This window comes from Epargyreus clarus, unplaced genomic scaffold, assembly GCF_041222505.1.
Source record: "Epargyreus clarus isolate Ecla_fem2 unplaced genomic scaffold, WU_Ecla_fem_2.2 ptg000034l, whole genome shotgun sequence".
NCBI classification, from domain to species: Eukaryota; Metazoa; Arthropoda; class Insecta; order Lepidoptera; family Hesperiidae; genus Epargyreus; species Epargyreus clarus.
The window spans coordinates 8,489,147-8,511,097 of record NW_027332239.1 but is presented as its reverse complement, the minus strand read 5'-3'; the positions used below and the strand labels follow the sequence as shown (position 1 = coordinate 8,511,097).

Here is a 21,951-nt window from a genome sequence, read left to right as displayed (position 1 = left end):
CAGTAGCCACATGCAATTAGGTGGACTGTGTTCCCCTTCTACTTCTATATTATAAAAAAATCGTGCCGGAATTTTGTCGCTGCCGAGTGCTTGTCGTTCGTGTGAATAGGGCCTAACAGTGCAATAACTTACTCAGACAAGGTAAGCTCAGCGAGTCGATTCCGGAACAAGTACGCAGGTGTGGAGTGTCCTTTATTTCGTACCGCCTGTGTAGTGCACGCTAAGTGATTATTTTCTCGGCTACAACATTTGATGAATTCAATATTTTGTTACAATGAAAGTTAAACTTCTTTATCTATAATATGTGAAAATTTTAGGAAGAAATCACTGACGGTGCGTAATTTTTTTAAGTTTTCTAAATGTTTAAAATAAATAAATGCTGCGTATAAAAAAATGTTGTGTTAATTAACGACCCATATGGTAGAGCAGACATCTTACCGATCTGACACGCAGAGGTTCCGAATTCGATTCCCGGCAATGCAGATTTCAGTTCTGGGTCTGGGTGTTTCACGACATAGAATCGTAATGTAGTTTCTACACTAGAAAGCGTTATTATTTGGTATAACCACAAAACTTAGATAATCAGAAGTTCCTGAATTTGACCCCGAGCATGGAACTAACGACCGAGATACCAAATTTTCCAGTACTAAGCGCAAAATTAATACAATGGCTCAAAATTACTAAAATTCAAAATTGGCTCAAAATTACCAATTTAAAAATAAAAAATAAAAAGATTTACTCGTTTGAACCACACCTTTCACATCAAAACGGTAACATGACTCTACACACTAATTAAGCCCTGGAGTAAAGTAACGTGATTGAGTTTTCGTTTTATATTTCAGAGTGATTTATTATTTTGGCATTTACAACATTGTAATTTATTTGCATTAAATTATATGAAACCTCAAAGAGCATTGGTAGTGCTTTTTATTTTGGCATATTTATGTTGGCACATTAAACTTATCTTGCTGTAAATAATTTATTTATTATCAAAACAAAATTCTAAATTAGAAAAGTTAGATGAAATAAATTTCACATTTTGCGTAGGATAGTTATGAGTTATGACGCTACTTTTAAATTCCATGAACGAGCACGGGTTCCAAAATCATTGAGAATATTCTCCACTACTTAGTAGCCAATGGATGTCAAATGTTTATAAACCAAAAAAGCTGTTATAAGAACAAAAGAAGAGCTTTACAAAGAGTAACGGTTAATAGACAACGATTGCAACCGGAACCGTCAGATTAACGATCTTGTAAAATACGGAAGAATTACAGTGTCCTAAGAAAAAATAATCTTAAAGTAAATAATATGCCAGGGACACATTAAGACACATTAGTTTAATAATACTGTTTCTTATTCATGTTAAGGTTTTTTTATCTTATTAAGGTTAATTATCTTTAAGGCAATTCTGTCACGCGTGTTGTATTCTGCGAGCGTATACACCTACACATTGATTAATCTTGCAGTTTCTTCGCGATCCGTGTGCGTATGCATATGTAACGATAGGATGCAAATGTCACGTGTGGGCGTCAACAGGCGCGACGGGAAAAACGTCCTAATAATCAAGAAAAACGATTATTTGGAGTCTATTAAAAATCAAAGAATCTTAACAGGTTCGCCAACACGAGCGTCTATTCGGCGTGCTGCTCGCTCATGAGGTGGAGACCGCGGCTAACGCTGCCGGCGGTGCCGAGAGCGACAGCGCCACGTGGGAGGGCGAGCTGTGCGGCGCTGCGCAAACCTTGCTGCACCAGCATGCTGTGCAAGGCGACATGAGCTCCCTACAAGCCGCTATAGCACGCTTCGCGGCCGCTTGCAGGCTCAATGGTGACGTTCCGCTTGATCCCAAGTAAGTCCTAAAACTCTTTCTAAAATAATATTATTATCGTGGAATTTTGTAATAATAATTTAGCGTGGTTACATATGTTGACTTTTTGACGTTATAATAACAGGTTTCGTGAACGCGCGTTAGAAGCGCTATTAAAGCGTGACGCTTTTGCCCGCCTTCGGGTAGAATAGCAGGTGTCGCGAAAGCATCGCGAGTGTTTTACGCTTCCTTGCGATTGTATCGCTACGGAATTGGTACAAAATGTAGTGTATGTGCTATGTGTACCACGCTTATTTTGTAACTGGTATTCTGAATGCGCAAGTTTTATTTATTTAGTGCAGAAGTTTCGATCCAGTTAATAGGATACTGGTCACGGAATAAGTTTGAAAAATCATTATCGCAAAAAATACCGTTCGACAACAGACAAACAATCCGATCAATATCGAGTATCGGGGTCTGTTTATACAAAATAACAAAATATTCCCTTATTGTTAACACATCAGTCATAATGATGGTATGTAAAGCCAGGGCTTTAAATTATATTGGTCGCAATATTTGGCTCATTTGTTTCTGATACTCTTACAATTTTAGGCTCTATATTGTGATATATTGTAATTGTAACTAATACTTCACTTTAGTCTTCCTCCTTCACCACGCTACTGGGCACAGTTCTTTTAGCACAAATGGGAACTTCAGAACTACACGTGGAAGAGAGTACGGGTTAGTGGCTAGTGCCCTGTGTCGGATGTTTTCACACCCCCATAAGACTTCCGACAAGGTTAATGACTGCTCCAATGATAACAATCGTGCCTAAAGATTTAATGTGCCGGAGCAGGCTATAAATAACATTTATTAGGATTTATAGGTATCTATCTACTGATTCATAGGATTTAATGCTGTCAGTAAATAATATCATTACTTTAATGCTATGTTACTAAAACGTACATTATCTGATCATAATCAATGAAAGCTTAATTATAGACGTTTCATATAATGAATTTTTAGTAGGCATTACGTTAGTCAAAGAGACCTTATGTAAAATTATAACTAAGATTTACTTACAATCAATCTGACTTTTTTTGCGCAACAAAGATATAAATTGAACAATTTTTGTCATGTGTGCATGTACTTATCTTTCACATTGTCAATAGTCGAAACCCCATTCAAATTGGATTAGTAGATTTTGAGTAAATCACGGTCCTACAAACTTACATACATACATAGCGGTCGAATATACTCCTTTTTGAAGTCGATTAAAATGTCGACATATGGTAGGCAAACTATTGTACAGATTCGTAAATATTAAGGGCATTATTAGTCTTATAGTATGTAGCCATCTTCTCATTTCTGTGGTATAAGAGTAGAGTATGCAAAATAAAAGATCGACACGAACAACGGCGAAACATCCCGACTAATCCCGAATCGTCGTGGATACACTTTGAATAATTTATCAGGCAACGAGTTTTAGTTTTTGTTGTTAATTCGGCAGGTTTTTAAATTTATTCGCGCAACTCGCGTCAAAGGGCAATAAAGTAAAAGGCAGCGATTATGAAAGGCGCCTAAAACTGGCTTGGGTCGGCCCTCGCGGGCTTACGCCCCAAGCAGTCCCCACGGCCCTAGGATAAATAAACCGACCTCTACCCCGCATACCGCGGTAAATACGCAGACTTGTCTATGAAAAAATTTAGGGGTCACGGAACGCCCGGCAGACGGGAATCGAAATTGATGTTTATTGAATTGAATAATCAATGAAAACCAAGAAATAAGTATGGAGTAAAAATAATAAATACATCTTGTTCTAATAAAACACGCAGATCAGACATCCACATGGTGAAGCAATGAACACATATACATACTAGTCTCATCTCTATTATGCACGCACACAAAACAGAGCGGTAGCGAAAATGATGACATATGAAAGAGTTTTACTGTAACTTGTAGACTTGAAATTAAAATATAATTTTCTTACATTATTATGTCTATCAATAAAAGGCAGTATATCAAGACGTTTCTGTATAAATCAATTGCGATTTAGGAGTTAACAGTAAAACACAAATCTTAGACTGTTTAATAGACACATACGAGTAGGTATTAAAAGCAAGCTAAAATTAGAATAAGATAAATAAGCCATAATCTTAAACTAAAACAACGTAACTTGTTTACTGTCTAGAAAATTATCCGAGCTTTCAAAAGCAAATAATTCCACGAGCTTAATTAAATCAGGATGTAACTAAATACGGCGAACGTAGCGTTCTTCAATGTTATTATGTTACCTTTGTGCGATGCATTTAATATACAGTAAACAATATTCTCTTAAATGTATAGAATATAACATGTTTACGTTAATATATTTCGCAGTAACGAAGTTGAAATGAACTCAGTGTCTGCGATCAAATTACAAGGGGATAATAATTTCTGTAACAGTTTATAACAGATATAATGGTATATTTATAATAGCTGGCAGCGAATACCACGTGGATCTTTTGAAAAAGATTATCGATGCGTACCGGCGACATTCTAATTTGTAGAGCGAGATTTCATGCCCGAAAGCCTTTAAAGTTCAATATCTACTCAGATTTTTTTTGTTTTTAATTAAACTATGTTACCTTACAAGTTTTGTAATGCGCTATTTACTTTGATATTTTTAACATTTTCCGACGTGTTATTTTTTAGATACACGTAATATAGCTTGCCCTTTTAGCTTTGTTTCTTTGATAATACGTTATAGAGACATACAGCTATCTCCATAGCGCCATCCATAGTGTCAGATTGAGTTATACATACGCATTATGCATACTAGGATTATCCGCCTGAGTGAGGGTACAATTTGTGCACTCAATTTTTGATGTGCACCTAGTTTTAAAATAACAGACATTCTGGTATTCGAATTCTAAAGACGAAAGCCCCAAAGACATACAGTTACACTGTTTAACATACTATTAAAGTCCGCGCCAAAGTGCTAGTCCGCTCTGAAGTTGTTGCGAGCAGGTATAGTCATACAGTTTGCTATGGCGACGAAATTCATTTCTATATTCAGAGTGGACTAACAGTTTTACGCAGACTATACCGAGGTTTAAGCCACCATTTAGACGCAAATTATTCCTCATCAGGTACATGTTCAAGCTGCTCTCGGAGCTGGAGAAGGCGTGGTGCGCGAGCGAGGGCACCAGCAGCAGCGCTGACGGCGGCGTGGGCTTGTCGCGCGACGAACAACGCTGGCTCGCTGACTGCTTCGGGGAGTTCGTGGACCGCGCGCTCCACCAGCTGCGGCTGCACAGGGATCTGTATCCCGTGCTCCACCATCAGAGCTTGAACAAGTATGTGATATTAACCTTTTTTTGTGAGGTCTAATAAGGAAGATACTGTGTTGATTGCGGTGTGGGGTTGTTGTGCAATGCGCAAAGCGCTCACCTACTGGTTTTGGGTGATCGTGGATCGCGCGATCCACCAGCTGCGGCTGCACAGGGATCAGTATCCCGTGCTCCACCATCAGAGTTTGAACAAGTATGTAAAAATTAACCTTTTTTGTGAGGTCTAATAAGGAAGATATTGTATTGATTGTGGTGTGGGGTTGTTGTACAACGAGCAAAGCGCTCGCTGAATGCTTCGGGGAGTTTGTGGACCGCGCACTCCACCAGCTGTGACTGCACATGGACCTGTATCCCGTGCTCCATCATCAAAGGAGTATGTGATACTAACGTATTATATAGTGAGGTGTAATAAAGCGGAAAATGTATTGATTGCGGTGTAGGGTTGTCGTGCAATGAGTAACGCTGGCTCGCCGACTGTTATGATATTTACCTATCATTTTATAGCGAGGTAATACAGTAGTAACTGCACTTTGACTTAACAAGTATTAATAATATGATATTTATTAACAAGATTATATTTATTTTGTTTTTGTACAAGACATAACGGGTCGTGTCCGTCTAAAGTTACTCTGTGTTGACAATATTAAATTATTGAGACGTTTTGAAAATCCTGTAAAAATGGGGTTTGTATCACCAATTTCCTACCACTTGCTCACCTATCAATATAAACATGATAAGTAGTACCTATTAATAAAATTGAGCCTTTTAATGAATTACTTTATTCAAATTTATACGATTTTGATATGAGTAAGCGAACATAACAAAACTTTCATTCAAAGATGGTCACAAACTTATTGTTGCTCTTGAAGCCAAACTTTAGAACAGAATGCAGCTTCAACGACAAACTGTGCAACAAACAACAAACAACAATAATATTACCATCCATTCTCTTTATCAACCTTAATTATTAATTCTCGAAATAGTATCCTAGCTCCAATAACATTGTTACTCGGTGCTAGAATACTTTGTTCACAGCGCCATACTTTATTGTATGGCGATGTGTGTATACATATATTATATGTGTCGTGACCTCGTGGGTGATTTACACACACAAAGACAAACACAAACACTTCGACCCAGAAGGGATATGTGAATTCATCATTTAGAAAGTTTTGATCTGTCTTTTTTATAATATAGGACTAGCCGACGAGCATGCAGTCCAGCTGATGGTAAGTGGCCACTGCTACCCACGGGAATCCGTAATCAACCCCAGATAGGATAAGATATTCCTACCTAAGGTCGGCCACAGTTGCGCCGCTACCCCTGCGGGCCAAGCTGGAACGCCTCGGAAAACTATGTCTCCCTTACCACACATATCAAACCAGGACACAGCAGCACGTAACGCTGCTGTTATGAGGCAGAAATAGGTGTGGCGATGGTGCCGCCGGAATCGAACCAGAAAGGGTTCTACAACCTTCACCTTCACCTGTCTGGCCGGAGATCGAACCCGGAAACCCTTTGCACGTGAAACTGGTATGATGACCGTTGCGTCGACCGGGTAGCTGTTATTATTTTTAACTAGATTTGCCCGCGGCTTCGCCCGCGTTTAAAAGGAAATAATATGACATACTAACATACATAAAACTGAAAATTCATACCTTTATTGGAATGGCAGTACCGCCATCTGGCTAAAATTGGTTCAGTGGTTTAGGCGTGAAGAAAAGACAACCAGACAGACAGACAGAGTTACTTTCAGATTTATAATATTAGTAAGGATTAGTAAGAATAAATAGTTCAATCAATATAATAAAGCAAAGGGTTACGTCATTATCCCTGCCTAGCAACCTCTTGAATACACGGCAAACCTAATTTACATGAACTTCCCGTGAAAGGTTACTAATTTTATCTTTAGCCTCCATTAAATTTATGCGATGCTATTTACATATTAATAACGTTGTGATATCCTACACGTGGATCACATGTTATTACACGTATGACGTCACATAGATGTCACATTTTAAAATTAATTAGGGATCTGCTCTGGATTTAAGTTTTTTACCACAGTGTTTCATTAAAAAATTACATACAACTGAACCTAGTTTCTCCTTCTTTTTGAAACTTGAAGACTTTTGAAGAATTGACTTGACTTGACTTGACTTTATTTTTGAAGTCACTCACTAAAAGGTATACTTGTTTAAGAGACTTTGAAATAATTAAAGGAGCAGGGGCGGATACCACTCGAGCGAAAATGAGTTGATACATGAGCGACTGTTCAGGTCGACGACTGCGGACGTTAGTTATCGTGGTCGCTCGTCGGTAACAACTGACGAAAACATGAAAATCTCCTGTGTAAAGCCTCCAAAATATTTTAACAGTCTTCAAACTTAAATATTGGTACATACTACATATTCTAAGTAATTATAGTGAAGGTGGTAGAACCCCTTGTGGTTCGACACCGGCGGCACCACCGCCACACCTATTTCTACCTAATAACAGCAGTGTTAGGCGCTGCTGTGTTCCGGTTTGAAGGGTGTGGTAAGGGAGACAGACTTTTCCGAGGCGTTTCAGCTTAGTCCTCAGGGGTAGCGGCGCATCTGTGGCCGACCTCAGGTAGGAATATCTAATCCTATCTAGGGTTGATTACAGATGTCCATGGGCGGCTGTAGCCACTTACCATCAGGTGGACTGCACGCTCGTCTGCTACTCTTATATTATAAAAAAAAATATATTTAGCATTGTAGTTCAGGGTATTCAGACATTTCATTTTCACCTTCATTTCGCGTATAAACATATTTTTTTCGAATATCTGTTAAAAATATTTCTTACGACGTTAAAAATAAAATATGAGAAAACAAGATAAGTAGGATATTTTCTTTTTCTAATAGATAGACTTACTTGCTTCTCGGAATTCATCAAGGGAGCGCTATCAGATGAGGCCACTCGATATTTATATCGAATTTCTTAGTATCTCACTAAACTTACAATTCCGTTTCAATACTTCAATTTAATAGTCACTTGAAGTATGGAGATATAATATTTTGATGTTTATATTTTTAACTAGCTGTAGCCCGCGGTTTCGCCCGCGTTAAAAAGAAATAAGGGCACAGCTAGTTCTAAAATATAAGTAGCCTAAGTAACTCCTTATTACATCAGCTACCTGCTAATAAAAGTCCTGTCAAAATCGGTCTGGCCATTTCAGAGATTAGCCAGAACAAACAGACAGACAAAAATTGTATAAAATGTTATTTTGGTGTATGTACCGTATGTACGAGTATATTCATATGCACGTAGTAAAAAGCGGTTATTTCAATATTAAAAACAGACACTCCAATTTTATTTATATGTACCTATAGATAAACTCTACGACTTTGTGAGAAGTCCTAGCTTAGTTAGAATGCCCTCTCAATTGGTGGGTATGAGATTCAAATCCAAGATACTCAACTCTGAATTTTGAAAGCTATATGCGTATTAGAAATTTACTCACTTGCTTAAGTGAAGGAAGGATCTTGAGAAAAGCTGCCTGAGAATTCTTAAAAAAAAAAAGCTTTCGAGAATGTGTGAAGAAACACCACTTCGCTCTTGGCCAGCACGGTGAACTATGACCTAAACGTCTCTTACTTTGAGGGGAGACCTATATCCAACAGTGGAACAGTAATGTGTTGACGACTATTACCTTTACATTCATACATACCTTATCCATACATATATTCATACACACCCCATATTTTAATATTTTTTAAATAATTTTCAACGTTCATACGAACAATTGGACTGTTCATAATAGTACCACCATAATATGTTTCTAGCACTTGCATTATCAGTGATGTTGTGTTCTGGTTTTAACTCTGATGCAAGCTTGGTCTACCGCAGGCCAGCAATTACCCTGATATATAGCGGAGACTATTGACTACAGTAATTACTATCAAAAAAATGATTATTTTCCATTTCTATAAAACTATAAGAAACAATAATTTCTGTTCCAAAAATAAATATCATTAATAGTACCTTATTTACCTTACCTTATTTAATATCGTGTAATATTTAATTATGAAAATAAATTACAAACTGATTGATATTACAAATTTAAGCTGCCTTTGACAGGACACGACCACAAATGTATGAGTGGAATATGCTTTGTGCAATTCTACGGAGCGAAGAATTAATATTTTCATTCAATTTTATTTCACTGCGCTTCATATTCAATTTCACGTTGCAGGTTTATTTTATTTTGTGCTTTGTGTAGAGAATATTATATTTTCTACGTGGGTGGGTGGTAAAGCTCTTTGTGATTTGATTTCAGTTATATCACATTTAACTTTCCTTATAATAGTGTTGAGATAGTGTAGTAGAATATTAAGACCTGCATGGCGGAACGGTCACCATTCTGGTCTGACGCGCAGAGGGTTCCGGGTTCGATCCCCGGCCAGACAGAACTCTAAATGATGACTTTAGGTTTCTGTTTCTGGGTCTGGGTGTTTGGGTATTTGTCTCTGTGTGTGCCCATAGCACTCACAAAACAGAGGATTCCAGTGTGGGGCTGTGAGTGTAGAAACCGTTTTATCTTTATTATGTTAAGTTCTTAGGTTCCAAAACAATGGATTCTTTATTATGAGTAGATCGTAAAAGGATATGTTTTTCCAGGTTGGAGCACCTACTTCGCTGCCTGAACCAGGTGTCCCAAATGAAATCTTTTTGGCGATGCTGTCCCTTCAAGAACGAAATCAGGTTAGTCCTAAAAATACGTAGCCATCTCAAATGTAGATATAGATAATTAAGAAAACCATCAAATAAATATGGAGTTAAATAGATAAATAATGTATGTAAATATGTAAATTCGATTTAATAATTAACGAATTCAATTATTAAATTAAATTTACACACAATCACGCATATACCTACACACAAATGAGAGAAGACAACGAAAGCAGATCGCTTTTACGGCACAGTCGAGCACATATAATTTAATGTTTCACATTATAATTCAAACCTCAAGTCTTTTCGTGATGACCTAGGGGAATCGCAATGCAATTAAAGGGATGTCCCTTTAATATTATGTCCCATTAAATATTTAGCAGCGTTTCTGTAGCGTCGTGTAAATTGAGCTCTTGACTTATTTACACAGTTAGTATAAACTTTAACACTTTCCAGAGCATCTTTCAAGTAACAATTTTTGTATTTAAAGTAATTTTGCCAAATTTGCCAAACATCTAGAGATTTCATTTAGAGTTATCCTTTGGAAGTTGATTTTCTGTTTATTAGATTAGTGTCGACATCTAAATATACTCGTATTTATAACAAAGATTCTGGAAGGTAATCAAATTATTATTATGAGGTAAGAATTCTTTAAATAATTAAACTCTTAAGCAAAAATGGTGGATGTAATTTGGACATTCTTGTTAAATAAAACCTGACAGTTTGATGACGAAGACGATAATGAGATGATAACAATTCGCGCGATTCGCGAAAACAATGATTTTAATAAACTTTGCAAATAATAAAACACATTGCCAAGTTTGAAAGCGGCCTAAGAGAACTATAAAAGTAATTAAATGAACTATAAGAGGGCACTAAAATAATCTATTGTGTAGGGGCGAGATCGTAGCTGCCCTACGCAAGGGCACCGCGGAGTGGTACGAAGCACTCTGCGCGCAGGACACCGAGTCTGAACGTGGGGAGGACCTCGTGAACCTCATCACACTGGTACAGATCGATCTCCAACAAGGCCTCACTTACTACCACCCGCTGTTTGAAACGTAAGTTTGTTTTAAATTATTACCTTGATTTCATTTCGTCGTGGACACATTGCTTTCCCATGGATAGGTACGGCTCTCAAAGTGACCGAAGGTTAAGCTCTTGTGATACAGTCTGGCCAAGTGGTTTAGTTGACCCGCACAACATTGAGATTTTTAAGGACTTTCTTTCTCATTTTTTACAATGCAGGTCGTAGGTTTCCACGACACGACATCGCATCCCTCCAAAACATCGCAACGTCATGAGGAGTCATACCTTAAGCCTGTGTTTTAGCCCTTAGATTAGTATCGAAAAGGTTACATTTCATTTAAACAGAAACGTGCCTCCATCTTTTCATTTTCTCCAATGTTCCGACTATTACAAATAATTAGATATTCCAAGCTAAAAATATTTTCGTAGTTAACGGTAAACGTGCCTCTAAGAAATCAAATTGCGAAAAGCCGCTTTCTCCTTTGTGACCTTTCCCATTTACTACTTTTCTCTCTATTTTGCCGACACTAAGTCTTTCGACTACAATACGTTCTTTGATAAAAACAGCTCCATTTCAGCGATAAAATTCTTTAGTTTAATGCTCTGTGATACAGCCGATAAACAACATCTGTTTTATGTTTTCTTATGTTATAAGATTAGAAACGATCATATATTTCACCTGATGGTAAGTAGCAATAAAGACATCTGTAATCAATCCCAAATAGATTAGACTCCTTAGATTAGCCCTGTGGCCGCATCTGTATGCATTTCTTCCCCTGAAGACTAATTTGTAGCGTCTCGTATAAGTTTCTCTCATTTACAAGATATAAACATTTTAACTAGAACACAGCAGCACTTAACATTGTCAACGCAGAAATAATTTCGTAGTGAAACCTTTATGATTTTATCACTAATGTATGTACATACATACACATGTAAATAATGTGTTTTATTATACTGTAACCTCGGTGATTCAATTAAGCTCCATTAGCTGGCCATATCGTTCTTAATTAACCAATTAAGGGTCTAATAAAACGTCAAAGTTAATGTTGATAGTAACGTGATATATTTGTCGCTGTGCCTAAACTCAATCATTTATTCGATAACATGTATGTACCTACTAACATTATTCTCTAAACTCAATCATTTATTCGATAACATTTATGTACCTACTAACATTATTCTAATTTGTATTATTTTAATTGGACAGTCAAGATTTTTATTTAATGAGTCAATCAAATGAGTTTTGAAAGTAATTTAATGAATTTTGGTTAAATTTATAACTCAGTCTAGCAGGGATTTTTGACTGTTTCTTCATGTTTTTATTCAGCAAAGACATTAAATTATGTATAGTAATAATAGACGGTATATGGGGAAGAAGGGTACTGCCAATTTGAAATAAGTTGCTCTGAAACATGTCTCGAACGTCAATCAAACCGAGATGGTGTCAGTGTGAAGGGGGATAAAAGTTTTTGTGTGAAAATTTTGACAATGATATATTTAATCTCTTTGCCGAACAGAGGAAATTGACATCATAACAAAAAGATGCTTATCCTTCCTTCCTTCCTAATATTATAAATCCGAAAGTAACTCTGTCTGTCTGTCTGTCTGTCTGGTTGTCTCTTCTTCACGCCTGAACCACTGAACCGATTTTAATGAAATTTTGTACAAAGATAGTCTGAGAACCGAGAAAGGACATAAGATAGTTTTTATCCCGGAAATCCCACGGGAACTAGGGATGGCGATCTAAGATCGATTAATCGGAGAATCGATCTTTTGGACCAAAAAAATCGATTATTTTAATCGATATTAGTAAGGATTGAATCGTAAACTATGCATTTGTTCAAGTGATGATCTTTAGCAAAGTTGTTGTCCATGAAGGTTTCAGAGTTGGTACGACCAATTTTCGCCAGATGGTGCCACTGTCATTCTAATGAAGGTACGAATTTTCAGTTTTATGTATGTTAGTATGTCATATTATTTTCTTTTAAACGCGGGCGAAGCCGCGAGCAAAAACTAGTACATACTAATTTTGAATTGAGCATTCGAATTTTTTTTCGACAACATTTTAATAGCTCGCACTCGCTATTCACATGGTTAACGAAAAATTGACTCGATTAACGAGAAGGTGAAGTAATTGATTTTATTTGTAAAACTCACACTCGGCCTACCGTCTGGACTTGAATGCAGATGTCCATGAGCGGCAGTAAGTACTTAATATCAGGTTGACTGCATGCTCGTCTGCTACTTCTATATCATAAAAAATCTAGGCTTTCTTCAGTTCTGGCGAGAGATATGAAATTGTGGGACATAAAAATATATTGCAACCCATACCACAAGTAGTGTAAAGTTGTACACGTCTGTTCACAATAATACAAAAGACAATTTGAGATCAATGTGGAATAACACATAGGATGTATGAATATATACACGTGTACTTGAAGCTGTATGTGTTGAAGTAATCGACATGTGTGAATACTTGAAGTAAAGGGAACCAATCCATTTATAGATCATGTCGATGTTATTCTAAAAAGGACCTTATGTCTAGACGAATCCTTAGGCATATTATTCTTATACGAGACTTTTTATCTTCAATAATCATTTCTTAGAAATTTTCCCTTTTGAATAAGACCCTTTTGTTCGGAATGTACGCTCAATGATTATATTGTCATTTCATTCATCAACCTATTACTTTTTCAATGCTGGGCACGGATCTCTTCTTACAATAATAAGAAGTACTGAATAGTCCACAACACTGCCCAAGAGCCGAGTGATAGAGTTAGGACCTTTTCGATATATTTTAGTAGAACTTTTCAAAGGTTAATTTATTGTACGAATTAGATTTTCTCCGAAGGCACTTCCATGACATCTCTTGCTGCATCGTTACAACAAATTTTAATTCAAATTCAAATTCAAATTCAAATTTTTATTGCTCATGCATACAGTACATAATTATGGTGTTACAAGTAGGGTATTCGAACATGCATGTACCCTGCTAGGGCATTGCAATGAAATACATTCACATTAGCTCATATTTATCTTAACTTAGAATCGTCATTGTTTATATAAAATGGAAAATACATTATTATTACATTTTAATAAGTTCATATCAATAAAATGTCAATATTTATACAAAGTTTAGCGATGTGTTTTTGGTTTATGTTGACACTTCTGATGATAAGATGGTCAATTCAATTCAAATCATTTTTTCAGATTTCATTTGTATAAAATATTTTCGAACGTCAATAATTCACCTCTCCACATATGGTCAGTTAGTAACCACACTCTTGCACCGAAGTAAAGGACTACTTTACCTTAGAAATAGGTGTGGCGGTAGTACTTCCCCGGTCCAGGCATATTAGTTCTACCATCCTGTAAATTGCTTTATCTTTGCTTCTATGTCCTTCTCTTTGCTTTTATCATTGTTATAGTATATCTGTACAATTTTTAGCCGTCGTATTTATCGCAAAGCCCTTGTCGCTCACGAGACTTGTGTTAATATTCACGTTATCCTATTCTCTTCCAAGGATTTTATACGATTCAAGAAAATAACATAAGCTTCTTGTTTTAGGACGAACGTCGTTCCCTATTTCTACGTAGTCTTCACGCAAATTGATAAAATGGTAAGTAACTTTATTTACACCTATTTTCTATTACATTCTAGTATACAACACAATATAATCAATTGTCTTTTATTTTATAAAACAAATTTAGCAGTAGAAATTAAAAAGAACTATATACAATATTTATTCCCCTAAAACAATATCTTACCTAACATAATTCGTGGTTTTATAACAAGATTCATATTTGACTTAGTTGTACCTCCATGACAGTGGTACATATCAACATAAATGTAAAGAAAATCTAAAATAAAGTAAAACACACTGTAACTGTATTTGTGTGTTGTTGAAAATTAATAAAAATACATAAAAGTCATCATGAGGATTTTTACTATCCTCTGAAATAAAACTCAAAAGTTGAACACGCGATAAACGTGACAATATCAAAAAAATCTCAAGCGAATAACGATTACGCAGATGTGTCGCCTCCGGGCGTATCCCACCGACACATCCACGGGATACAACTCATATCCCACCTTTTACAACTAATGGCGTGTACGCGATATTCAAATCTCGAGTGAGTTACGTGTGTAAATTTTATCACTTTTTGATAGCGTAATAAATCCCTTTATTTGTATGTTTTTACATACGTATGTGAATAAAATGTAGCCGTTACTGGACGCTTGGTATGTGAGAAACATTCAAATGGATGGTTATTGAAATTAATATCAATAGAGAAAAGTAATAATCGTAATTATACACGGAGTAATAAAATGCAGTACATAGTTTCGTTACCAAAACACGCAGTATTCACACACATTAAAAAATAATGCATGTGTAGAACATGCACCACGCACACACAAGAGTATCATGACGGCATAAGAACGCGTCATGTCATTTGTCGTCACGACACACGTGTTGACTTCTATTAAGAGCGTCAATAGATTTAAACATTGGTTTTTCTATTAATCTTGCGACGTCAACACGAATAGGTACCTACTATGTTTATAACGGTACATTGGTATATAGCAAAGTTTTACAAGGTTCTTTATAAGCTCCCCTCAACCACTTTCCGCTTTAATTTTTAATCCCTTGACAAATGAGTACATGACGTGCATTTTATCGATCAATACTAAAATTACACTTAATGAAAGACTTGAATACCCTTTATAACTTTTGTATTTCTTGAAGCAATCGATCTTGGCTGATTGCCCATTTACTTTTATCACGTGAACGATTGTTGTGTGGGCTACCATCCTGTCGCTTAAGCGACTGAACAGTCACTTAATTCACTGCTAGTTAGGTGTCCAAATTGTTGTTTGAGCGACCGACGTACGGCACATGTTTGATTGTAATTTAGTAAATCTGTTAACGATTGATAATATACGTATCTGTATCGATGTATGCTACTAAATAGTCGCCAAGCAGTTATTTACAGTCGCGTTAACCACTACTTAATCGTTAAAGCTACCAATTGCGCAAGCTTACTAACTAATTGACGATCAGCCGTACCTACTCTGTATTTTTTACGATTTTATTTCAATGTTTGAGTTGTATACATTTTTCACTTTACACTTTTTCAACAAATTGTCGATAACTGGAACGTTAAATGCCTCGGGCTTCGGCATTTCGCGTTCCCCGATATTTCATATCGAAATGAAATTTCCTGTAATTTCAATGCACGTGTTCTACCTATTGTTGGCTATTTTAATTGAAAACTATTCGATGTTTCGCAGCAAATATTCGTATCTGAAATTGCGTTTTGCTTTGTGTAGACAACCTCAGCATTATAACAATATTTTCTCATGAAATAGTTGGGAAATATTTCAACCAGGTAGACGGATAGCGTATGGAGATAACGAGAAGGAATTCGTGTTATTTTACAAATTTGTTTCGATTCTTTTGTTGTTTAAACAGAGTTTTTAATAAAAATATGTATTCGGTATAAAGTAAAATACTTCGTTTATTGAATATTTTAAAACACTTTATTAGCCTGTACTGAAATGTAATAATTTTGGTTAAGTATCTATTACCACTGTTATATTAAATTGTATCGTCTATTTTCTTATTTATTTGTGATTATAACATATTTTAATCATGTTATCGTTTGATACTACAATTGTGTTAAATATTTGACAATAGTTGACGGAAGATGTCCGTCACTGCGTGGCTCACTGGGTGGGTGAAGGCTGGTGCGGTGTCGCCGAGGAAGACGTCTACGATGAAAATGGAGTCGCAAGTGAGTAGAAGTGAAACTATTACGAGCCTAAAAAATATTCCAAAGAGATTCGTACATATCGTAGCTTAGGCAGATGTGCTATAGATGTTTATAAGACAAGTAATTCTGAAATGTTATAAGTTATAACAGTAGTTTAAGAGCATATTACAACAGAATTATGAATTTTGCTGATAATGTTACTAACTTTTTGGACCTGAATTATGATTGTATATGATACTGATCTGTGCCTATTTTCTTCGTACCTAAGTAGCTTGGCTTTACACTTTGATTACCAACGATAGCAAATGACTACAGGATTCTTCAACGTTACTTTTAAGAAAAAAAGTTAACAAAAAAAATACAACCGATTTCTATATCACTACAAAGTAAACAAATATTGAAATAAATGTTGGTTTAGTATATGTATATTTCTGGAGTCTGAAGAAAATACTTAATGAAAATCTTGCAAACGCACTAGTCGTCCGTACGATTTTGAAAGTTCTCCTCAATTTCTCTGGTCTGCCATCATCAGACCATCTTTGAAATATCTTTTTTCCAACAAAAAAAATCATCAAAATTGGTTAACAAACGACGAAGTGATCCGCGAACAAATATAAAAAATAAATATAAGTATACGGTCGAATTGAGAATCCTCCTTCTTTTTTGAAGTCGGTTAATAAACAGTGACCAATCACATTGGTAAAGAGTTAATCATCCCCCAGCATGCGTGGTAACGGCGAAGACGCTGCCGTTCGAAGTGCTGCAGGCGGTGCGCGAGCTGTGCGCCGGCGCGCCCGCGCACGCGACCCCCGGCCCGCACGACCCGCCGCTGCAGCTACTCGATGCTTACCTGTGAGTAGCGCTCCATACTCTTCGTTTTAATCTGACTTCGCAGGGTACTGTTTCAAGCGTTGTAAGTAGCGCTCACACACTTCTTTTTAATCTGACTTCGCAGGGTACTGTTTCAAGCGTTGTGAGTAGCGCTCATACACATTTTTTTATGATTGCGTAGGGTTGCTTATCTGTGAATACTATTCGTACACATTTTTTTAATCTGACATCGCAGGGTACTATTTTACAAGCGTATCGCCGCTCCGAATATAGAAACGAGTCGCGTCGGAATAGGAATTTGTGAATATTAGCGGGAAGAAGACAGTGCGGTACAACACAGCCAGCACCCGTCCGCTGTCCGCTCTCGCCCACGGGTTAGTGCGTTAGTGTGCCCTTACGTTACGGGGTATATGCTAACTAAACCAGCGCGCAACAACTTCAGAGCGGACTAGATGTTTGGCGCAGCCTATACATATCTTGTTCTTTGGTATGCTCACCAGCCTAAATGCCTGGACGGATTTTAAAATATGAGGTGTAGATGTATTCGTCTAACTTGTAGAAGTAACATATAATTTGAAGCAGTCGGATTTTCGTCTATTTATAACAGCAAAAGTACATTATGGTAAGAAGCCACAGTTGCCACATCTGTTATGAAACTCCGATAGAATTGGTATCACTGTGGCCTATTTCCGAACGACAAAGCATATTTTACTAGAAGAGTTTTATTACCTTCAAAACACCGCCATTCACACCGGTCATACAAAACATAAATTAGGTAATAATTGACGACGACATTTGGCAGTCCATAATGTTAGTTTCTTAAGAACTTGGTGAGAATTTTATCCTTCGATGAAAAAATCTAATTTTCGTGGGCATGCAGGCGCGAACTTGTTCATGCTTCAAAGAGATTTTATCTCCGGAGTCACATTCCGAATTAAAATTCTATTTTTGACCGAAATTTTTGCGTCTTTACAACAGAATGCTAATTTGAAATAGTATCAGGATCGTTAAATAGCTTTAGCGCGTTATCGTAAAGTAAAGATCGTTCAGACGTGAGACGCGTGCACAGGCGTACACACGCGCGACAGGAAAAGCGCTCTAAGTAGCACGTACGCGTGTCACTTGCATACTATCGTATATATTCCATACGCACATAAACTGTTCACGAAGAGACTGCGTCGAGATGATACATGAGTGCGTGTGGCCCGCGCTTGTAAACGTGTACACGTGTGACAGGAAACGCAGTCTAAGCAGTGTGTGTGTGTGTGTGTGTGCGTGTATGTGTGCGCGGGCATGTGTGGGTGTTTGTGTGGGTACGTGTGTTTATGTGTGACTTATTGTATGAGCATTGTATGAGTATGTGTATTCAACGTTGTTATTGTATATTCCTACTATTATTTTTTTTAAGATATGTTCTATTAATATTTTTTTTTAATTTTATAACAGATTTCGTTTTAGTTATGTTTTCCAGCAAATCATTGTACATTTAGGCGTCTTCTTATTTAATATTCCTTTTCCCGTAAGATGTTTTTGGGACTGGTAAATTTAATAAGTTAGTATTTTTCGGCGTTTAGTAAACTTACTGGCTGCTTTTATAGGAAATTGTATTTGTGTATGTATTGATCTATTAAGAATTTTCCTTACGAGCATGCACGATCATTCTATTATTTCATACGCCCATGTGTACGGTTCACGAGGAGACTGCATCGAGTTATTACATCTGTGCGTATGGAATACGCGCGACAGGAAAAGCGCCTTCAACACACACAGGTCAATGAAATAAATTTATGTTAAAACTATAAATTATATCATTTCATTAAAAATTAACGTTATTCAGATAATTATTTATTCTTGGGCATTTATTTGCTAATTGAGGATTATTTACGATGAATTTGAAATTCATTTCCTATAGGTTTAATAATTAATCAACATAATCCTTTGCAAATTTGAAGATCATTTTGTATGCATGCATAATTGCATATGCGCGTAATGTAGTAGTAATAAAATTGAGTATAATGTACTAAGAAATACTTACATTTTGGACTTAATTTCATCCATTACCGTCAAATTAATAATAAAAATAATAATATAGGAAGCGGCAAAAGCTACGTGCTGCCCCGAGATTATTAAGAATTACTGCGTGTAAATTAGAGCCGTAAATTTAACTCTACCTCAAGATGAAAATCTTTCACTTAAAATAAAAACCTTTTTATTAATGGCTACAAAATACCGGACTTTACTCGCAAGGTCTCGATGGGCAGGTACAAGGTACGGCCAAGCGACCATTAGTCTACTGAAAACATCATTTAGGCATTTGCTACGCGATACGTTTGCCTACTGCTATCAACCTGTTTTAAGTAAGCCATTAGGCTACAACTGTAATCGAATATTTTTAGGTGTAACGTATAAATGGTTAAATTGACTATATTATTTAAACAATATCGTTGTGGCTTGACCATTACTGTGCTTTTTCTAGTACTTACAAATAATGCATATAACTTTTTAGGAAGCGACATAGGCTTCGTGCTGCCCGAAAATTATTGATAATTACTTCCTGTAAATTTAATTCCGCCTCAATGAAAATCCTTCACTTAAAACGTAAACCTTTATAATAATGGCTACAAAATACCGGGCTTTACTCGCAAGGTCTCGATGGGCAGGTACAAAGTACAGCCGAGCGACCATTAGTCTACTGTAAACATCATTTAGGCACTTGCTACGCGATACGTTTGCCTACTGCAATCAACCTATTTTAAGTAAGCCATTAGGTTGAACTGTAATCGAATATTTTTAGGTGTAAAGTATAAATGGCTAAATTCACTATATTATTTAAACAACATCGTTGCAGCTTGACCATTACTGTGCTTTTTCTAGTTTTAAAATACTGGATATTACATTTTCATTCAGAATTACTAGAAATCATTGAGAATTACTGCGTGAAAATTTAACCCAGTCTCAAGATGAAAATCCTTCATGGAAAACGTAAACCTTTAAATTAATGGCTACTGCTATCAACCTGGTTTTAGTAAGCCATTATGCATGAACTGTAATCGAATATTTTAGGTGTAACGTATAAAAGGTTAAATTCAATGTGTTATTAATGCCATTATGTAAGTAATGTAGTAATGTAGTAACTTGGTCATTAATATGCCTAATTAGTTATTTTGAGGAATTTGATTTTTTTTTATAATATAGGAGTAGCAGACGAGCATGCAGTCCACCTGATGGTAAGTGGCTACTGCCGCCCATGGAAATCTGTAATCAACCCCAGATAGAATTAGATATTCCTATTTAAGGTCAGCCACAGATGCGCCGCTACCCCTGAGGACTAAGCTGGAACGCCTCGGAAAAGTATGTCTCCCTTACCACACCCTCCAAACCGGAACACAGTAGCGCCTAACACTGCTGTTATTAGGAAGAAATAGGTGTGGCGGTGGTGCCGCCGGAGTCGAACCACAAAGGGTTCTACCACCTTCTAGGTGCCTTCCTTTCTATATTAAGGGTGGTAGAACCTTTCGTGGTAAATTTCGGTGGCAACACCGTGACACCTATTTGAGCTAATAATAACAGTGTTAAGCGCTGATGTGTTTTGGTTTGGAAAGTGGAGTAAAGGAGAGACACTTAGGCTTATAAACTTAAAAGTTCTAGCGGCTTTTGTGGCCGACATCAGTTATTACTCTTATCTTATCTAGGTGGATTATAGATGTCCTTGGGTGGCCGTCACCACTTTGCTAGTTAGAATTTATGCCTTCTTTTAAGTGTAAGAAATATAATATTAATTCAATTATTCGTTATTTGGTTGGAAAATTTTCGAGCGAAAGAAAATAATGTACATCACTTAAATATTTATTCTATTTATTTTATTCAATGGAAATATTCGAACTTGAGCGTTTCGCAACAGCCAATTAGTTAGGTTGTTATGATGGAAATGTTGAATGCAATAGAATAGGCACCTACAATCATCTTCTTTAGTAGATGAGTAGAACAAAATTCCAAAAACAAAAGGTACCCCACGACGTGGGAGCGACGCCGGGTTATGTGGGATTTTCACCGCACTAAAGGGGGGGGGGGGTTAGTAGCGTAAAGTGCCCCCCCCCCTGGGGGAGCACTTTACGCTCCTCCCGCACACCTGGTGTTTACGACGGCAAGCGACCGCCCATGCCGCCGTCCTTTTCGGGGTTGCTCTCCGGACGGTTTGAGCTCACAGTCTTGCCGCCGGCAACCCCGGAAGACCCCTTTTAGTCGCCTCTTGCGACAGGCAGGGGATACCGTAGCCCTATTCTTGTCCCAGAACTACAGGGATAGGCTAAACATCCTTAGCATCATAATTAGATGAAAATCGTAAAGCGTCAAAATTAGATGAGCACCGCATTAAAAGTAGTTGAATAAAAAATAGCTAATATGAAGTCACTAATATGATATGTCATTGTTCAGCTACTACACTGTAGTGGTCATCTACTTTTAAAACCTTACGACATT

General features: G+C 36.8%; 1 protein-coding gene across 1 annotated transcript in view; it reads left to right on the top strand.

Moving 5' to 3' along the window:
* Nucleotides 1-21,951, top strand: part of unc-13-4A (BAI1 associated protein 3) — a 148,758-nt gene that overhangs the window by 80,173 nt on the left and 46,634 nt on the right. The window contains exons 9-15 of the mRNA XM_073091465.1: nt 1,617-1,852; nt 4,942-5,148; nt 9,784-9,867; nt 10,731-10,895; nt 14,435-14,486; nt 16,566-16,662; nt 17,364-17,493. Coding sequence (XP_072947566.1) covers nt 1,617-1,852; nt 4,942-5,148; nt 9,784-9,867; nt 10,731-10,895; nt 14,435-14,486; nt 16,566-16,662; nt 17,364-17,493 — 971 coding nt within the window. The remainder of the gene's footprint in view (nt 1-1,616; nt 1,853-4,941; nt 5,149-9,783; nt 9,868-10,730; nt 10,896-14,434; nt 14,487-16,565; nt 16,663-17,363; nt 17,494-21,951) is intronic.